Source organism: Alligator mississippiensis, chromosome 6 (assembly GCF_030867095.1).
Source record: "Alligator mississippiensis isolate rAllMis1 chromosome 6, rAllMis1, whole genome shotgun sequence".
NCBI lineage: Eukaryota > Metazoa > Chordata > Crocodylia > Alligatoridae > Alligator > Alligator mississippiensis.
Window position 1 is genome coordinate 94,948,683 of NC_081829.1, and position 20,213 is coordinate 94,968,895.

At 50.0% G+C, this 20,213-nt stretch overlaps 1 protein-coding gene and 1 long non-coding RNA gene across 2 annotated transcripts; one reads left to right on the forward strand and one right to left on the reverse strand.

Moving 5' to 3' along the window:
• Positions 1-1,148: 1,148 nt before the first annotated feature.
• On the reverse strand, positions 1,149-12,488 carry DUSP5 (dual specificity phosphatase 5). Its single transcript, XM_006270750.4, has 4 exons — positions 12,057-12,488; positions 8,584-8,726; positions 5,824-6,043; positions 1,149-2,770 (listed from the first exon to the last, which is right to left on the reverse strand). Exons 1-4 carry the CDS (start codon positions 12,439-12,441, stop codon positions 2,370-2,372), a joined length of 1,149 nt encoding a protein of 382 aa, XP_006270812.1. The 5' UTR covers positions 12,442-12,488; the 3' UTR covers positions 1,149-2,369.
• A 3,254-nt stretch (positions 12,489-15,742) lies between these two features.
• LOC132251224 (uncharacterized) lies at positions 15,743-19,261 on the forward strand. Its single transcript, XR_009463141.1, has 2 exons — positions 15,743-15,892; positions 17,416-19,261. It is a non-coding gene; the product is annotated as an uncharacterized LOC132251224 (long non-coding RNA).
• Positions 19,262-20,213: the final 952 nt, after the last annotated feature.

The window sequence follows — 20,213 nt, forward strand, 5'->3', positions numbered from 1 at the left end:
CGTAACTGCAGCGACTGCCAGGCCTTTGGCTAAGGCAGGAGTTTCCCAAACTTCCTCACCATGCACCACTAGCATCAGACTTTTAACTGAGATTAGCAGGGGCCTGCTGCAGGCTGTGAAGCACTGATGGATGGTCTCGTGGACCACAGCGAAGGAATGTGTATGCTTAGGTGTTTTCCTGGGTGAAGCGCTGCTCCTCCGGCAGTCATCTCCTCCCTATCTTTAGATGAACTCTGTAAGTCCATTGGCAGGTCTGGTTGTTTTTCTGGTCTGGTCCTTATGACAACATTTTAATGTTTCATATCCTGTATGCATCGAAAGCCAAGAGGGACAGCCCCTGAGGATGTGACAATCTAGCAACTGCATTTCCTGCTTACGCTGATTAACTAGACCTCATTAGGTGGGCCAAAGACGGAAAGAAACGGGGGAAATCACCATTATAGGGGACCCAAAGCATCTCGTGGAGCATTAGTCCACTCCCTTTCCTGTGGTCCGTTTGTATTCTGGCTTTTCCTAGCTTATTCTGAATGTGTCTTTTGCGATTCCTGCCTCTTCCAGCAGAAGGAAGCTCAGGTCCTGTTTAGAGCTCGTGTGCTAAATTTCCCTGTACAGGATTCAGGTGTTTAGCAGAAACCTTCTGTTTTGATGAAATGGCAGGAAGGGGCCCTCGGCCTGCAGACTGCCTGAGGCTTCAAGTGAATTTGGGGCTCTTATAAAGAAGTATCCTATGCCCCCCGTTCCCCGTTGTGCCTGGCTCGTGGAAGCTGCTTGCAGCTAAGGGGGATAGGATCTAGTCCTACAGCTCAAACTGTAAGGGCTCGTGGTTTCGGTCCAGGAAGGGGCCGTCCCCAGCTCTGTTCTTGCTCTTAAACCAGACGGCACAAACGCACATCAAAGCAGGAGCATCTGCACAGGCCACCTGGAAGGGAACCCACCACATCTCATGCCATTCAAAACCACAACAGAAAACTCCAAACGTCCCTGCTCTGCCGAGAGTGACGTGGCTTTTCCCCTGCCCTCCTCCTCTCTAATTACGCAGGCTTTGGGGCACGCACACCCTTTCGGTGACAGCCTGTGGCACTGAACCGAGCGAAGCACGTTTTTTCACAGCTCGTGACTTGCTGCCCGTAAAACAAGCGGAACGCGTCAACATTTGTTTCTTTATTAATTCACACTCCGTAAAAACATTTCAGTTTTTCTTTCACATTCAGGAGATCTTCAGGAAATTATTGCCATTTCCCGTAAGTAAAAAATAATAATAATATAATAAAAAGGTCAACAGACAAAGCAGCAGCACATCTGGAACTCCCTGCAGACACAAGAACATGACGCAAAAAGGACAAAAAAGAGTCAGTCGCCCGAGGAAGAAATGAAACCGTTTCAGCTGCAGGAACACTGGGTGGAAGTGACCATACTTACAATAGCAAGCCACGTAACACTTAGCAAGACCACTCTGCTACACACAGTACAAACTGGTAACACTTCGAAGGAGGATGGGCTTCTGGTTGGTTTGGACGGGGGAAGTTTTTTGGTCTAAAATCCAGCGGTTACAGTTTCAGTTGATGGAAGAGTCACTTGGACGAGGGGTGGGTAGACATTCAAGTATTCTCGGGCAGTCCTTAAATAACAGCAGGTGGGAGTATATCAGCTCAGCAGGATGGCCTGATCACTTCACTGACAGCCCCCAGCTCTGGGTACACCCAGCACAAAGGTGCGTGCAGGAAATGCCACACCTGAACAGCTCAGTTTAGTATCCAGTCCCAGAGAGGCCAATGCCCAATACATCTGAGAAAGGTGAAAACTCCTGCCGCGCCTCCATCTGCCCAGTAATAGACCAGCTTCTTCTCGACCTCGGCCCCTGCTCAGCTCATTCCTCGAAGCGTGGAACAAAAAGCGACCCGAGCAAAAGCGAAACAGATAGGCGAGGTGTTGCCACCTGGCATTGTGCTTTTCCAGTTGTTCTCTTTCCTGATGCAGCTGTTTATTGCTTGAACTTTAATACAAGGCTTCTTAAAATAAAATTTAAGAGGAGACAGGAACAGAGAGCAAGTCGCCTGGGTCTGGCCCTTTCACAGTTCCAGAGGGCCCAGGAGGACAGTAGTGAGTGCACACTTCAAGGTAAAAAGAAAAAAAAATCAAAAAAAATCACGTGTTTAAAAAAGAAAGTGTAAGTGAAATCTCTTGAAAGCCTGCCCTGCGTACAGCTCTGTGTAACCAGCATCTATACTCGCATCTCGGCAGCCAGAATGGCCATTCTGCTTTAGACTAAGTCCACGAGGCTTTCTGTATTGCACGTCCATGAAATGCTTCTCTTGGAGTCACAGTTGGTGTCAGAGGACTGCGTTGTCTTGCGTTTCTCCAAGAGGATTTCAGCAGGATGACGAGGCAGTGATAGGGCTGAGCTTGAGCTGATGGACGGGAGAATGGATGGGCACAGAACTCAAGACCGAGGTAGGAAATGTGTAACAGGAGCCTTCAAAGTTTTTGCTTAAAGTCAGTTCTTCTGCGAAGAAAGACACAGCGTCTCGTTTACATGAGGCGACAGGAGGGCTGGGAGTGGAAGACAGGATCTCTGACTCATACTGCAGTAGCTGGCCCATGAAACCAAAGTTGGGGGAGATTAAACTCCTGCGTTGCTTGATGTAATCAAAGGCCTCCTCCAGGCGGAACTTCTTCATTTTCATGAGATAAGCCATGCAGATGGTGGGGGAGCGCGAGATCCCCGCTTCGCAGTGCACTAGGATCTTGCCTCCGGCCCGCCTCACACAGTCTGGAAAGAAACAATCCAGTCCAAACATCAGTTTTCATTCTGGAGCATCCAGGGAGAGCGATACATGTCCAGGTCACCAGGAGAAAGGAGAGTCCCCACCACCCCCCGCACCCTTTCCCTTGACAGGAAAGCAGTCCACGACCGAGTAGCAATGCAAGCAGCAGATCCAGGTTTGAGTCCAGAAATCAGATCTGGATCCGACTTGGACTGGACCTTTGTCTGAGGGCTGTTTTGGTCCTGCCTCTAGTTTTCAGCAGTCCATTCCCTTCCTTCCTCCCCCTGACTTTTTTTTCAATAAATCTGTCTTTCCCCAATGAAATCAGCCCCAGGATAACCCAACTCGCATGGCTGAGGTTTGTGAGACAAGAGTTTGGTACCCAACAGGAGCAGTAAAAGAAAGTGCATGTCCCCTTTCTTTGTCAGTGCTCAGCCATCAAGGCACAGGCCAGCACTAGCCCAAAGCTGCTACGATTATCAGAGTCACTAGAGACAGTCGTGCAGACCGGGTTAACCACGCTGGCTCAGGACACTGACCCACTTAGCCCCGCACCCAGTTTCCCCCAGGGGCAGAGGGTGTTGTGGGCAGGTTTCTTGGGCAACCGGCATTTTCTAAAATGAAGAACCTGAATCTCCCTTTGGTTCCCATAAACAGGGGCAAGAGTCTGTGCATTTTCTCTCTCCACCCTGTATTCTTAAAGGGTCCTAGCTTGGGAGACAGCAAGTTGCTAGGTTTGTCCTGGGCAACTTCTCCCAGCACACCTTTGGTGATCCCTCAGTGGGACACGGGACACGATTCAGAACATCTGTGCACTACATGTGGCTGTGCTAGACCACTGATGCTGACCCCCAGCTCTTTCATATGGATTCTCACTACTTTTTAACTCTTTTTACAAAGGATGTAGATAGGGAAACTGAAGCAGCTCTTGCAAATTAGAGACCATACAGCCCTCTGGTACCAATTACTAGTCTGGGGATCTACATCACTATCCTGTAGGCTGGGTGAAGGCTCCAAGTTATTCCAGGCAGAGCTGGGTCCCTCGCCTTCCAGTCCGGTGCTCGGGCTGCTACGGTGGCCATGCCTGGTCTCAGTTTGTTATTATTGCAATACAATGCCAAACCGGAGCAGAAGCATAGCTCTGCTACTTGGACCTGTTTGTGGCCAGTGCAGAAGACAGCTGGGACACAACTGCATTATGACAGTCTCATACTGCTGCTGAGTAGCCTGGCTCTCAGCCAAGGCAAGACACGACCTCTTCCCCTTCTCTGTGGTCCATTTCTTACATGCCCTGCAGGCCCTGGGTGGGGAAGCTGAAGTTAATTCCCAGGGTCTCCACCACAAAGTACATAAGAAACACTACAAGGTCTCTAATTATAGCCTGGCTAGAGGATACTTGGACTAAAGTCAGGATATAAATGGCTTATGCAAAAAAAACTACCATTACACACAACAGGAGGCCCCGAGGTTACTCACACAACACAATTATTGTTATTAGATTAAAGAGAAAAATGCTTAAAATAAGCTCCTTCCATAAAAATCTAGTGTAAAAATAGACATGCTCTGGTCTGCTGCCTAGAGAAATACGTTTCCGAGTCCCAAAGCAAATGGGAACGTGCGCTCCTTGCGTGGCATTAAAACAACACAAAGAGCTAAACAAGTTATCATTTTCCTTCCTGCTCTTCCCACTACGCTGCAGTTGGCTAAATTTAGCTGTAGCACAAAAGCAATGCCTGTGCTAGAACCAGCACGGAAGGGCGCAAGGTATACGACACTGCACATACAAAATGAAAACCAAAGCCGAGTCTCTGGATATTTCCAACTGACTCAACTGCTAGCAGAAGAGAAGTGGAAAAACAGACAAAACTCCCTATCGATCGACTGTGGGAAAACAGAGTTCCCCTTAAAATGCAAAAAGCCCCAATAAGTCATCAGTACAGGGAAGCAATCAGAGGCTGTAAGTGTATTACACCCCACAGCCATCCAGGGCTTTTTACCATTCAGGTGAATCCCAAAGACTCAGCTAAACTGCCAGCAACAGACAGGTACAAAGGAGAGACGCTATAATTAAGTAGTTGAGTCTTCTTTGCTTGCCTCTCCCCTGTTCCTGGATAGCACTGCAACCCTTTCATTATGCTATACTCTCCACCCAGTCTGCTACACCCACCTAAATCACTCAATGCTTTACAGATGGTTTTATGTTGGGCCTCCCCTTTGTAGTACTCCACACCATTAATTAGCACGCTATTAACCTTATCTAGGTCTAGTCTGGCCAATACCCCCGGGGGCGGAAGGAAGGGCCTGTCCCTTGCATTAGGCCTTCACACACAAGCTAGAAGGGGTGTAGTTGTAGCCGTGGTGGTCTAAGGACATAGGCAGGCAAGGTTCTTTGGGTGAAGCTGATATATCTTTTATTAGACCCAACTTAAATAGTTGGAAAAATGTCTTAGCAAGCAATCTTTCCCCCTGGGGGAAGATTAATAAAGTAATGCAGGGAAGGAGTTTCTTTGAGAGAAGCAGGGGGGACATGGGGTGCTGATAGAAATCTACTTAAAGAAATACTTATATAGAACTTGGACATGTCTAGCGAGATCTGGAAATGTGTGAAGGAAAAAAAACAAATTGTGCTTCCCTCTCGGAAATTAGTTAAAACTTACTAGCTTCTACACTGAGCTGGGAAGACAGAAATAAGAACTTAAAAAAAAAGAGGTAGTTAAAACTTGTTAGGTTTTTCATGAGTTATCATATTTTTGAATGCTTTAGCTAGGTAGATTCAGTATTTTGAGGCAGGAACATTAGCAAAGACCCAGAGCCACAGATGCAGATTTAGAAGTGACATACAGGAATGCAGCCTAGTATTAGGACGGGAAAAATCAGATTCCTTAACTTATTATGAAACCCTGAACGAATTCCTTAACCTCTCCAAACCTCAGTTTGTCCATACGTAAAATAAGTGCTTCACAGGTCCATCTACTGAAGCACGAAACAGTCTAGATTTTTTTTTATATATTCATTCTTTTTTTTTCTTTTAATGGCACCATAGAATAACTATACCTACCAATGAAATCTATGGCTTCCTGGAAGTGAGAGCTGATGTCCGCTGTGTGGCTGTCCTCTACTGGGATCCATTTATAGCAATACTGGTCTTTAAAGGACTCTGAACTCTTCCTGGAGACATTGAGCAAGGCTGTGATGTGCAGGTTGGCTAGGAACTCGCACTTGGAAGCATGGTAGGCACTGCCAAGGTAAAGGAAAGGCAGGATTTCCACCGGACCACCCTGGAAAGCAAGGAACAAGAGATATAGACATGAACTATTTTTTTTCTTTTTTTTTAACATGAAGTTTTGTCTCAAGTTACAGCCAACTCAGCGAACAGAGAGACTCGGTAGCAGAGCCAGCGTGGGTGCCGAGTCCCTGTCTGACAGTTTTAGATCCTGGTATTACTGGCCAGTGAATCATTGTAACAGCAGAGCCCACACAGAAGAAGGGTTTCATTTTCTTGTCCACATTGTGAGGTAAGAAATCAGATCCAGCCCACTCGTGTGCACAATGTTTCCTGCTCTCTTTAAAGTCCTTCCCCTAAGAGCCCCCCCAAAGTGCTTTCATATGTCAGGCTGGGTTCCCTGGAGTTTTTGCTGAAACAAAAGAAAAGAAGGGGGGCGCAATCACAACAGGGGCACGAGGGACGCCTGTTAGTACTCGGAGTACAAGAGGTGGGAAACTCAACACACTACGTGCTGTTAGCAAGAAACCTCACATTACTGGGTCTGAAGCGCGCCCCTTCCCCTGCCTACGTCCTGGTGACAAAGAAACCTGGAAACAGAACTGGGCTTAAAAGGGAGACAGGTTTTCATCCGCCCCTCGGGCAGGACCGTGCCACGACAGCTGGCGTCTGTTTGCTCAGACTCCCCCAGCCTCAGCGCTGCTCCATTTCCTGCCTGTGACGCAGCGATGTGGAGGCGCGACACTCGGCACACGCACACCTGCCGCTCGGGGCCACCTACGGCTCCCTCCCTCACAGATGTAATCTCGGTTCCTTTTTTCTGCCACAGGAAGAGAGACTCAACTGACAGAAAGAACCTGGCCTCGCCGAGGAGCTCGGTTTCCAAGGGGCCGGGTTTTGCAGGGGACTTGCCCCTGGGGAGCTCAGGGGACAACGGCCAGGTTGAAGGGCGCAGCAGTCTGGATCACCTCTCTTTCCAGCTGGCCACAAGTGCTATTATGCAGCAGGTGCAGGGAAAGTCACTGGAATCCAGAATTATTTTACTAAAATAATCACTGGATTTATTTTACTAAAATAAAGCCTTTCTCCCGCAGCATGGGAATCAAGCGTCCTCCTCGCACTCAGGATAAGACTGCGCTTCGGTCGCAGGAAGCAGAACGTCCCTGGAGGAAGCCATCTTGACCTTGGGCTGACATTTCAAAGCAGAAGTGTTCCCCTGGGCGTGTTTGTGGGTAGCGAGGATTTCCCCAGTGGAAATCCCACAAAGAGGAAGTACCCTGCCTTTCCCCCCTCGCATAGAAACAATACAGCCTTCTCACAAGCCAGTCATCCGGCCCGACTCATGGGAGAGGCCTGCCGACTTCAGCTGGGTCGGACCGTTCAGGGGCTGCAAAGCACTCAGCTCCATCCCGGTAGCTTGTGCCTGTTCAGCTGAACGTGCACCTAGCGGGGATTTCACAAGCGGTGTACAGCACGAGGCATTAGGGACTTGAAAGCATCAGAGGTCCAAGACAGATAGATGCATAGCCCTTAGGCAGGTAATAGCTCTGGCCAGCACAGTCCCCTCACCTTGATTTAAAACAAAATCTCCCAGAGTGACTTTTGTTGCTCACACACTGAAAAGAAAGCCCCTCTTTATCTGACCGTGAGCGTAATAAGAAAATGAAAACTCGGATAGTGCTTGGGCAAACCAGGTTTTTTTTTCCCCTCTTTGGGCTTTGTTTGGAGGGCAGCAGTGCAGAATACTTGCCAAGAGTGCTCAGAAAGACTCTTGGCCCGACATATGGACTGCTGATCCAGAGGAGAAAAGGCTTTTTTAGCATAAAGGCCTTTTGCATAGTACTGGGTAGGCAGCTCCTTGACAAAGGAGACTCACAGCAGCTGCTTCCATCATCTGTGGTCTATTGAAGAGGCTTTAATTGAAGCAACACCATGACTCCCTGGTCTGGCAATGCTTCTAGAGCAATGAACAGTTTACCAGATCTAGAGTAAGCCGATACATGTGTTATTGTCCCAATATGCCACAAAAGCTATTAAAAAAAGAGGAACGGAAGTTTTCTTATGCCTTGGAACACACCTAACAGGCCGCATCAAGCTAAACTTGGCTGTGTATTTTGAATATGTGACCGGAAGCTGGGATCAAAGAGCCCCACAAGTACTCAGACCACAAGCTAGCTACCTTAAATTCTTCAGGATTTTTTTAATTTTTGTATAAAGACAGAGCCAAAACAGAGAGGCTTCTCCAGGGCAATCCTTTTTAAATCCCTCACTAATACCGCCAGTGAAGCTTAACCCCAGACGTGCAGCCAACGCTGTTCTTCATCTCCCTCTTTCACTACAGAGTTTGTCAGGTCATGTTGAATGAGTTTGCTCTGTTAAGCGTGTTTGTTGGCTCTAAACCCAACGCAACAATTAAGACCCCAGGCAAACAGGAAAAACCCCAGACCCGCACATTCAGCTGGCTTTACTGCACCACCAGATGGGAATAAAGGGTGAATACTCAACTGCAAAGAGGCTGCTGACAGGAAACCCCCGGAAAGGGTACATGCGTGTGTATATGGGGGAAATTATTCACAGCTTCCCTTACACACGCACCTGATCATAAGCCGGCTTGTGGTTGATGCTCTGCTTCTCACAGTGGCTGTTGAGGTTTCTCTCCATTTCATTTCTCTCGGAGGAAACAAGTTTTACGTCCACACAGCACTCAGGATATTGCGAGTAAAAGGTTTCATATCCCCCTGGGGGAAAAAAAGAGAGTAAAAGGAAGATAAATTTTCACATTTCTGAAAATATACTTAATTAAGCTGGCTCAGAGCCTCAAGTGCTTAATTAAAACAGGATAGTGCATAATACAGGATCAGCCCCATGCCGGGTTTAGAGCACTCCATTCAAGAGCGTTGGTTGAAAAAGGCATTGTGCTCTCAAAGCAAAAACTGCGCTACCTTTGATAATTATTAACTTCCTCAAAGCTGATGGATGCAGATTAAAAAACTGTTTGGGACTGTAAATATGTTGGATCTGGCAAAACATTAACTTCGGTAGGGTGAGGACCAAACTTTCCCCACTTCATAGAAGGTCTTACTTCTAGTATTCAACATCAAAAAGGAGACTCTTATTTACCATAACCATCCCCTATATATCAATTATTCCAATATGCTTTGCAACATAAACCACTGAGCATATTTTCCTTTTTTTTTTTTTTTTTAAATGAGGACAAACACAGAAGGGGGTGTTCGCATGGCAATTAATAATTACGCAACTACAAAGGCTCGTAAGTTAATGAAGATGCTTCAACTGAAAATCGATCCATTAAATAAGAGCTTTAAAACTTAATGAAATCCCAGGACAGTCGTTGATAACTGAGTAGCCCCACGCGAGCTATTTAATAAAATTAAGTCTGGCATTTGTTATGTTCACTGCTCTGTTAATGAAATGGAATTAATCCCATTATTACATTGTGCATCAACGGTTGTCATTGATGAAATGGTCACGTTTCCCCACCGCGAGTACTCTGCACAAGGCACATGCTTGCAGGGTGGATGTGAAATATCTGTGCAGCTGAAACCATTGTTAAAAAAAAACAAAACAAAGCCCAAAACCTGTATTGCAAAAAGAAGCCCTAAGCAGAAAGCTTAACACCTCTTGGGAGTGCAGGCCTTAAACACGCAAGGCCACATCAAGCCGTGAGTGGCTGACTTGCAACTGTTTGCAAATGCAATTATAAGTAGCAATGTCCAGGCAGGGTAGTAAGGACTAGTTTGAAAACTAAAAGCAAGTGCTCAAGGATTGAAGGCTGCAGGAAAAAGGTGGGTGCATCCCCTGCCTGCGCTGCATTTTGTTCCTGGGCTACCTAGCAAAAGCTACAGGGAGTAATGCTGTCATTTTAACCCTTTGCTGCTTCGGCCGTCTAGAACAGTCTGTGGTGTTTGAGCGGATGTCTCATGAAGGTCATGGTGTGTTGCTTGCCCCCTCCAAAACCTAACCTGGGGCAGGGTAATGTTCCCTCCACATGACATCGGAGCCTGTGCCTTTCCACCTACTCCAAGACCTTGCCAGGTGAACGTAACAGTGCCAGTCAAGAGCTTTGGAGGCAAAGTAACTGTTAAAAATATAGAGGGTTTAAGCTGTTAAGAAAGCCAAGTACGCAGGTAGCAGGCAGAAAGCACACAGGGTTGAGACACCTGAACCTTTCTTTGTTTGGATCATTCTCCCTGGTCTCCCTGGCACTGGGAAAAGAGGATATACACTATTCATATATTACCCATAATAGCCATTTATGACATTGCCATTGTTCCTGCTCCTACTCAAGACAAATCTGTGTCCGTTTCCAAGGCACAATCGGTGGCAAACTGCGTGCAGCAGGTGAACAGTTAAACGCGAGCCCTGAGGAATCAGGGTATTTGCAGGCCATTCTTAGCATGAGTCATCTTCTCATCCAGCCCTCCAGCTCTCTCCCCCTCACCCCCTTCCCCACTCAGCCCAGCTCCCTTGATGTCACTTCTGCAAATATGAGATTGCTCACCACACTGGCGAGCTGGGCTGGGCTTCATTTTTAATCAATAATTAATATAATTCTGGGCACATGGAGAAGATAGTTCCGCTCCTCAGAACAGAGGGATGATTTATTGCTTTCTGCTTCCACGATGTCCTCTCCTGCCTCCTTTCCCCCCACGTGTGTGAAAGCGTGCGCGTGCCTCTCTCCCCCAGGCTGAGCTCATACAAAAAAATAGAAACTGCACCCACACATAGGAGAGATCTGAAACAGCAGGCTTCTTCAGCTGAAACAGCGGAGGAAGATGAAGCATGATGTTGCTCAGGACTAAGAGCAAGTCCTTACAGAACCGTGCCAGGGTCTATAGGACTGGGTGGCCAGAGTCCTCTTTCGTGCCCCTGTCTCGCTAGGACTTTGTGGCTCAGGCCCCAGTTAGAAACATCATCTCCCTGGGAGTGAACGCACGCACGCACCCAGCTCATGTCACCAGGAATGGGCAAGAGGGCAGCACCCTCCACAAATGTGGTTATCGTTTTACAGCCAGAGGATTTTGAAACAAAATGAGAAATACATAAAGAGGCTTTAGGACAAGCTGTGGACTAAAACCAGCGAGAGCATCCAGAGAGACCCTCAAGCCACCGGCACAACCATCTGTGCAACCCATGGGTTATACACCATGGCTTAGGCAGTGGCATCAGGGTTACAGACAACAATACTCCCCCATTGACTAGCTAGTTACTGGGAGCTTTAAAAGTGACTTATTCCCCTGGCATTTCCCAAGAGGTCTTCTCCCTGAACCATAGTGGCTTCCTGGGGTCTCCGTCCCCAGTGAGTCAGCTGTGCTGCCCCGAGTCAACCCCTGGTCATTTCAAACCACGCCATTTCCTCAGCCCTACTGCATGTTTGGAGCTTGCCTGACTCGAACTCAGGGCATGTCCAGGAAATGAAAACGAAACGGAAAAAAAAGTAAGAATTTTGCTGATTTACTGAGGAAGAGGAAGGATTTTAATATCGAATCAATGCCTTTGTAATAAAAAGAGCACACGTGCTTTACCTTAGATGCATTACATAGACCCGCAAGCACCACTTCAAAGCGCAGGGTCAGAAAGCACAAGGGGAAAGGAAAAAAAAATGGTCTTGTGGTTCAAGTGCAAGGACCGAGCGCACCTCCCGCTCTGCAAGGCATTTCCCCTGCGCCTTGGGACAAATCCCTCCTTCTCCAGCTTCGCAAGGGTGCCGAAAGGCCCGACTCCCCGAGATGCGTTTTGAGAGGTCAGGGGTGCAGCATTACTACCCAGTCCCGTCTCGGGGCGAAGGCAGAGAGTCTGTGTACGCTGCGGCCCCGCACCTGGCTAACCCGAGGAGCAAAACCAGTGGCGACACGGCCCCGCAGCCCGCGCCGGGCGTTACACACGGGTAGCTCAGCCGGACGCGGGGCGCTTGCACAGAAGGTGGTTTCCAACTGTGCGAGCCTGTCTAATACAAAGCGATCGGATTTCCCCGAAGAACCTGGCCTGCCTGGCTCCTGGCACGACGCCCAGGCGCGGGGCCGGGAGGGACAGGCGCACGCACTCACCTCGGAGGAAGCAGACCCTGGCGCCCGGCTCGGGCAGGCTGCGCAGCAGCGCGTCCAGCACGATGTGCGCGGGGCTGTCCTTGGGCAGCGCCCGCCAGTGCGCGCTGCCCTGGTCCAGCACCACCACGGCCGCCAGCCCGGCGCCGTCGGCGGGCGGCAGCAGCAGGCGGGCGCGGGCCGCCTCGTCCGGCACGACGAAGCGCAGCGGCACGGGCCCGCCGCGGGCGCGCCGCAGCACCACGGCGTTGAGGTTGACGTTGAGCGAGCCGCGCAGGCAGGAGGCGGAGAAGGCCAGGTAGGGCCGCGTGTCCAGCACCAGGCAGCGCCCGGGCGCCTTGCGCAGCAGCTTGCGCAGCTGCCGCCCGTCCAGCGCGCGCACCCGCATGCCGCCGCCGCTGCCACCGGCCCGGGGATCCCGCCGCGCAGCCGCCGCCGCCGCCGCCGCTGCCGCGCGCTTTATGCCAATGGCCCGGCGCCTCCTGACGGCGCTGCCCATATAAGGCGGAGTGACGCGCCGCGCCGCCCGTACATGGGCATGCTCGGCCCCGCCCCCTGCAGGGAGGAGGGGGGAGGAAATTCCCTGCCCGCCGGGGAAGGCAGAGGCGCTGCCGGGCCGCGGCTGAGTCAGGGCGGCCGCAGGAAGCCGCCCGTCATCGGCCCCGGGGGCTGGGGCTGCGGCAGGGCCGGGAGGGGGGCGAGCCTGGGCCCGTCCTGCGAGCCACAGGGGGGCCAGGGGAGAAGGGCAGGTGCATCCGGCCACCTGGGGCCATGCCTGCGGGGGGAATGAAAGTGCCCCGCCAGAGGGGAAGATGCTGCAGGACAGGGAGCGGTGGTGGCACCAGCTTTGGATCCACTCACTCACGTCTGGCGGGTGCTAGAGGGCGAGATCCTCAGGGCAGGGATCGCCATGCCACCTCCAAGTCCTTGGAGCAGGGATCCCATGCCACCTCCAGATCCCATGGGGGCAGGGGTCCCCGTGCCATCCCTGGGTCCTCAGGGGCAGGGATCGCCATGCCACCTCCGGGTCCTGGGGGACAGGGATCCCCATGCCACCTCCAGATCGGGAGGGGGGAGCAGGGGTCCCTGTGCCACCCCTGGGTCCTGGGGGGCAGGGATCCCCGTGCCACCCCTGGGTCCTCGGGGCAGGACCTCGCCATGCGCACTGCGATGTGCTGTGCACAACTACGAAGGCCAAGGCCATGCCACCACCATATGCTTATAGCCCACGCTCCTCGGAGCTGAGGACCGTCTCGCCAGTCCTGCACATGCAGTGCTTAGTGCTAAAGCAGGGGCCTAATCTCCGAGGTGGGACTGGAGCACCACGGCCCCCTGGGGAAGCAGCTCTTCCCTCTCTTGCACAGGTGGGCAATGTGACAGGGCGAGTGATTGAGCCTGGTCGCACAGGAAGCAGAAGGCACAGCAGGATCCTTCCTACCTCCAGCCTCCCAACCCCCAGATGTGGCCTCCCCTCCTCCTCCCACCATAGGAAGCTGCCGCTGCAGATAACTGACCGTGGAGAGACCCGCCCCTAGCGTTTCCTCCCCTTGCCTGGAACAGGCCGTGGGCGGGAAGCTGGGAAGCAGAAGGAATAGATGGGGCAATAACCTGCTGCAAAAGAAAGGAGTAAGGACGAGGGCGAGGAGGGGATGTTCCCTTTCATCAGCCTTGCATTTTGTAAGGTGACTAAGGTGGGGATTTTGCAATAGCTGAAAGGAGGGAGGGAAAAGCGGCAGCTGAGAACCAACATACAGCAGTCACCGAGGATCATACCTGCGCTACCCCAGGAAGGGTATTCTCATTAGCTTGTGCCCTTCAGGAGTGCCAGGCGCCTCTCTCTGCGTAAGCACGGTGCTGTCTTGGCCCCATGGGGCTTATGATCTAAGGAGATGTAGATGGAGAGAGAGAGAGACAAAGAGCAAAGGGTGTAAGGTGAGGTCTGGTACACGGGGTTTCACAGCACACCCCTTGCAATCTGTTCCTATCCCTCGCCCCCAGTGTCTCTCCCCTCCTGCCCTGCCCCCAAATACAGCCAAAGACTGAGACACAAAGAAAATAAAGCAGCCTGCGAGGTTGTGTTCATGTTAATGGAGCTGGGCTGCCTGTGGCTTCAGTCTCCCACAGCCCTTGTGCAGCAGGCTACCCTTCCCCGTGCCCCTCCCCGTGTACAGCTGGTTCTCTGGAGGGGTTGTGGCCCAGGCCCCCTGCTCTGGCCATCTGCTTTGCATTCCCATGCAGCTCTTGCCCTTGATCTACAGGTGGGGAACGCAAAGGCTCCCATAAGCATGCAGGGAGCCGGCTCCGATGCAGCTGGAAATCCAGTGCGTTGGAGCAGACTAGATTATTTCCATGCTCCAGCAGACTCGGTTAAACGCGCTCCAGCAGACTCTGCCATCATGTGTATTACTGCTTCTGCGCCAAAAAATGGCGGTGGGTGCTTTGAACTAAAGCTCATTTGACAAGTTCTAGTTCAAAGCACCCCACTGCCATTTTTCAGCGAGGGGATGCTGATACATGTGACACTCGGGCACTTTAAGCGCTCGCTAATTAAAGTGCCCCGCTCCGTGCCTCCTGGAGCAAGTGTCAAAATGCCCTATGGCAGGTGAGAGTAAATGATTTAGCTGTGGTCACCCAGGAGCTGGAAGGAACAGCAGGATCAGAGCCTCTCCTCCCTGGTGTCTCCTGGCCGGGGTCCTCCTTCCTCCTCCTACCAGAGGAATTGGAGCTGCAGATAACTGACTGCAGAGACACCCGCCTTTAACATTTACTGTCCTTGCCTGGAACAGAGCCTTCTTTAACATGTACTGCCCTTGCCTGGAACAGGCTGGGGGCGTGCAGCTGGGAAGCAGGGAGAGCTGGGGAGGGACCTCACCCACCTGCCTGAATCCTTCCTTGTTCAGGGGGAAGAGCCAGGCAGCAGAGGTGCTCAAGTTCCCCTTCCCAAGGAGGGGAATAACCCGGGGCCCCATGACATCTCCTCTCTCTCTCTCACTAAAGAGCGAGTGGGCCGGCTCCCCACTCCTCCAGCCTAGCCCCACTCCCACGCTGAAGGATCTCTGGCCTGCCGACATCTCGGTGAAGTGTGGGAACAGATGAGTGTGATGGGACCTGAGCCAGCATTCCTGGAGTTCAAGACAAGGGCTGCAGGCATGGGCTCATGCTGGCGCCAGGCCTTGGAGGGGGTGGTTCCTGGCTTTCAGCGTCAGCAGGTGAAGAGGAGAGGGGGCTGGCTTCTCCTCCAGGGAACACTGTGGGATGGAGGAAACTCCCCTCCACCTCCCATCATTTCCAGCCTGCTGCTGTGTCCATTTCCTGCTTCCCTCCACCCCCAACCCTTGCTAATCTCTACCTCCCTTTGACTTTGCCCTGGACTTTTCATCCCCCCACAACTGGAGGCTCATTCTGTCTGCTTTTTCTGGTGAAACAAGGAGGAACTTCTCTGTGAGTCAGAAGTGCCGGCACTTGCTCCTGCTCAGAAAGAAGTGGCAGATTAATCAGATCTATTCCTAGAGGTTACCTTTGTCACTTAATTACATTGTAGAAAATTGCTCTAGAAAAAGCCACGTGCTTCTTTGTTTGACTGTGGTTGGCAGATCATAAATACATAGAGTAGCCAAAGTATAGACCCAGGCCTAAATATTTTTTTGCAGATGTAGGAGTAGATGTCTTCCCAGTGACATGCTGTGGAATGACAGGTTTGCAATGATCTAGGACAGCGGTTCTCGAGCTGCGGTCCTTGAAACATTGGCCAGAAAGCTGGTTGCTCATGGTGCACATCATGCTGGATGCAGTGCTGCGCAGCCTCTCCAATGCAGGCACCAGGGTCTGCCTCCTCCAAGGTGAGCCTGGGGATGTGGGGGTTATCCCGAGTGGTCCCGGAGGGTGCTACAGTACAGCCAAGTACAGCTATAATATCCAAGGTGCAGCAAAATGCTGCCTCCTGGAGACTATGAAGATTATTAAAGTGAGCTTGAAAAAGGGCTTTGTCAAGCCCTGCTACTCAGATCCTAAAAGCAAGAGGTAATGATCAGTCAGATTGCTAAGCAGCACCTGTGGTTTTTACCCCTATTTCTGTAGCACTTAGAGGCTCCAGCATTGATCAGAGTCGTGGTGCTAGATGCTGTACGTACACTTGGTACAAGTCTTTGCTCTGAAGGGTTTACAGTCTATGTAGACAGGACAAAGGGTGAGACAGAGGCATGGCTCTTACCCCTATTTGAGAGATGGAGAACCGAGGCAGGGAGAGATTATTGTCTGCGATTACCCCAGACATCTGTGGGGGATGTGGAAAATGAGCTTAGGGCTCCCCAAGTTCTGGCCACACTGGAGGATAGAGGTGAGCACTACGTGGAGCAAGGGACAGAACACAAGACAGCAGAGGAGACAGCCTGACGTTTCTTTAACGCTATCAAGTTTTCCATAACCTCAGCTTCTAAATTCAGAATTGCTGATGTCAAACACTTACAGCAAGGAGCAGTCAGATAGCTGGGCTGTGTCGGTGGTGCTGGTAAACGGAGATCTGGAAGGAAGGTGAATTCCTGTCTGGCAGCCAGGGAGAACTGAGAGGTGCAGAAAAGAAGGCGGAAGAGTTGAGAAGCCGCATCTTTGACAACCCAAATTCCTTCTCTTCACAAGCTAACACAATAGAGCAAGTCAACAATTAATAATGTCTTGTTATGAACTTATCACAGTTTGAATATAGTAACTCATTGTCCCAATTGGCTTTCTGTGGTTAAATACAATAAAAGAAAACGGCTTTGCATTCCACTGCCATCTCTCACCTCACCTTAGCAGCACTCAGATGTGATTCACGGTTGAAGCAGATCCATTCTTCAGAAAGGTGTCACTAATCTCCAGTTAGGAAACATTCCTGAATGTTCTTCTTTCTACAACCTGAGTTTGTGGGTTTGAGTGCAAATGCTCTAAGCAAAAATACAGCCATTAACTGGCAGTTGCAGGGAGTTATACAAATCTGGCAGCTACCCATTAAAAAATTAGCAACGACCAACTAACGACACTGGGATTTTGTCATGGAATCAATGTCCTCTGATTTTGTTTCTGTTCCCAGCCTGGTCATAAATGCTATATGACCTACAGTAAGTCTTAACCACTCCATGTCTCAGTTTTCCTATCCATAAAACGGGCCTAAATGTTGCTTACTTAGCTCTATACACTGCTTTGAGATCAGGGGGTTGAAGATGTTATTTACAACTTACCACACAATGTGCTTGGTTTTCAAAGGGGCTGTGCACTTCCAGCTCCTGTCAGCTTTCTTGGGAGTTGTGGGTACCCGGCATTTCTAAACTCAGGCTAGAAGCCTGTGCAACATGGCCTGATTCTCAATCCGCTTATACCCACATAGCTTCGAGGACTGCAACGGAAGAGGGGGAAAAAAATCAAGCTACTCGTCTTCACCTGTCTTCCAGCCAAATCTGCAGGTAGCTACTTCTATCTACATCTATGCACTGCAAACGGGTTATGTCATCACAGCTTCCAAGTACATGAATAGCCAGACAAATGCCTCCTGGATGTGGGTCTCTAGCACGCTGCAAAACCAGGACCATCACCATTCATATGAACAGAGCTCCTTCCAGACATCTCCCTTGTAATCATGGCTGTGCTGGCCTCCTGTCTTCCCATAACATCCCTAAGGCAACTGCAGCAGTTCCTTATAGCTTTAATGGGGTATGAAGTCCCTTGGGTTTGGTGACTTAATTCTCATTTTTTCCTCTCCTTGCTCCTTTGCCCTTTTTTTCTCTGTCACCTGGCCCCTTTCTCTTCCTTTTCTCTCGGATTTTTCCCAGGACCCTCGTTCTGCATTTCCCCCGGGGCCCATGATCCTCCTCCCCAATATAAGTGTTTATCCACCTACTTGGTCTTCTCTATCCACACTTCTCTGTGCATGACATTCTTCCCTGAACAGTTTACTGCTGGTGGCGCTGGTTCTTACGGCTATGGTATTAGAAATCCTCAGATGACACTGTTACACCATCTGTTTGGTCAACGAGAAGTGTACATACCTTGGAGAGATTAAGAGTTTGGTGCAAGGCTTTCAAGTGTTGAACATACCACCGCTGTGACTGGTTCTCTCTGGTCTTGACCTTCCTGACTAAATCTCTCCTTGAGTGCTAAATTGCTGCTTGCAGGATGCAACCATGCTAGTATACCCCATGTACAGCATATGTTATTCCCCTCACCCTTGCTGTGCCTGATCTGCAGAGGATGAGTCTGATACAGCTTGGGAATATGGAAGCCGATTCTCCAAGTGGAGAAGCTCATGCTTTTTGCTGCGTATGTCCTTGGTTCAGTTCTGGGTGTGACTAAGCTGGGGGGTCTACCTACAAGGAAACAAAATCAATACGAGGAGTTACGGTACAATGTCTTTTTCTCATGCGGCAGCAGCCTTCAGCTGAAGCAGCTGAGCTGGCGCATTCCCCTCTTCAGCTGTAAGAGACCCTCGGGCTCTGCAGTTAGAGACACATGACCAACCAGCTTTCCGGCCAATGTTTCATGGACTGCAGCTCGAGAACCGCTGCCCTAGATCATTGCAAGCCTGTCATTCCACAGCATGTCACTGGGAAGACATCTACTCCTAGATCTGCAAAAAAACACTTAGGCCTGGATCTATACTTTGGCTACACCATAGATTTATGATCTGCCAACCACAGTCAAGCCAACAAAAACGTGGCTTTTTCTAGAGCAATTTTCTACAATGCGATTAAGTGACAAAGATAAACTCTGGGAATAGATCTGATTAATTCCCAATATTTTACATGCACCGATAACCTCACTACTTTGGTTTCCTGCTAGGATTTCTAATGTTTTCCTCTCTCAGACGTTAGAATAGTCTAAGGAAGGAGAACATTTGTCACAAATGTTAACAGCCTTTGCTTCCAAATAACCTTAAACTGGCATTTCTTGTGAAGGGAAAGAAACTCAAGAGTAGAAAATAATTTACATCCTTTAGCTTTCCTTGCTTCTCCTAGACTCCCACTTGCTTAACCCCATTTAAACTCTGTAGCAGCTTATGACATCCGGCGAAAGTATGCTACAGCTTATTAAACTTTAAAGCCCTTGCTCCCAGGGAAAACCCGGAAAGCTGTTTTATAGATTAGCCAACGGGCAGCATGAGGCAGATACTTTGCATCATTTTGACCATATAGCCCATGAGAATAGCTTTATGAAATAAAACTTCCTCCTGCAGTTGCCACCTGTTCAATGTTTTCATTTTGTGCCCTAAACTGCTCCTTGCTATTTAGCTGTTGCTGTGTTCCACCCCAGAAGCAGCTGCATTTCCTTGATGGGGAAGTAAATATCACACACATTCAATAATCCTGTAAAGCACGTAGGTATCTGAGGCGGAAGTGAACACAAGCTGGAACAAATAAGAGAAGTAACTAATACACACTACACAATGGGTGGCAGCTATCCGAAAGTGCAAAAGGCAACTTCTGAAGCCTACAATTTGCTCTCGTAAGTACTGTATGAACCAAGGCTATGACTGTGGGCTTGCCTACACTGGGAAGGCTGACCAGTTATTCTGGCAAAGTGAAAACCAACAGTAATATTAGTTGAACTCCTTGTACAGGTGCTCTTCACATTGGGGCCTTTGTTGATCGACGCTGGATTCTTTGCCAAAGCGATCATTTTGGTTCAAGGTTTAATCCTTCAGAACGTTCCTGCACCGGCAGAGCTCGCTTGGCTTGGGGAACGGGTTTAACATCAATCTGCAAAAGCATTCCTGTGCACACGCCAGCTGTCTATGCGCTGCATGGGCTGCCCAGCGAGCTGTGCCGGTCTAGCAGATCCTTTCCAGTGGCTCTCTCAGTTAAGCTGCTACCCTTTTGCAAGCAATAAAGCCGGAAAGGCATTCTTGTACCTGAATCTACTAGAATAACTATATTGTTTTAAATTTCCACTGAGGGGATGAATAAGTGTTCAGTGGGGATGAATAAGTGTACAGTTTACTAGGGAACAAAAGGGGAGTGGAGCTTTGCTACGCTGCAGGGCACATGTACGCACTCTTAACCTGTGGAAGCCAGACTGTGGTACCTTACTTCTCTTTCATGGCAGGATAAACTGCCACAGGTTAGCTTCCATTTACTTCGGGGTAAGAGCATGCACACAGGCAGTGACTACAGAGCAGCTGACAGCAACTCT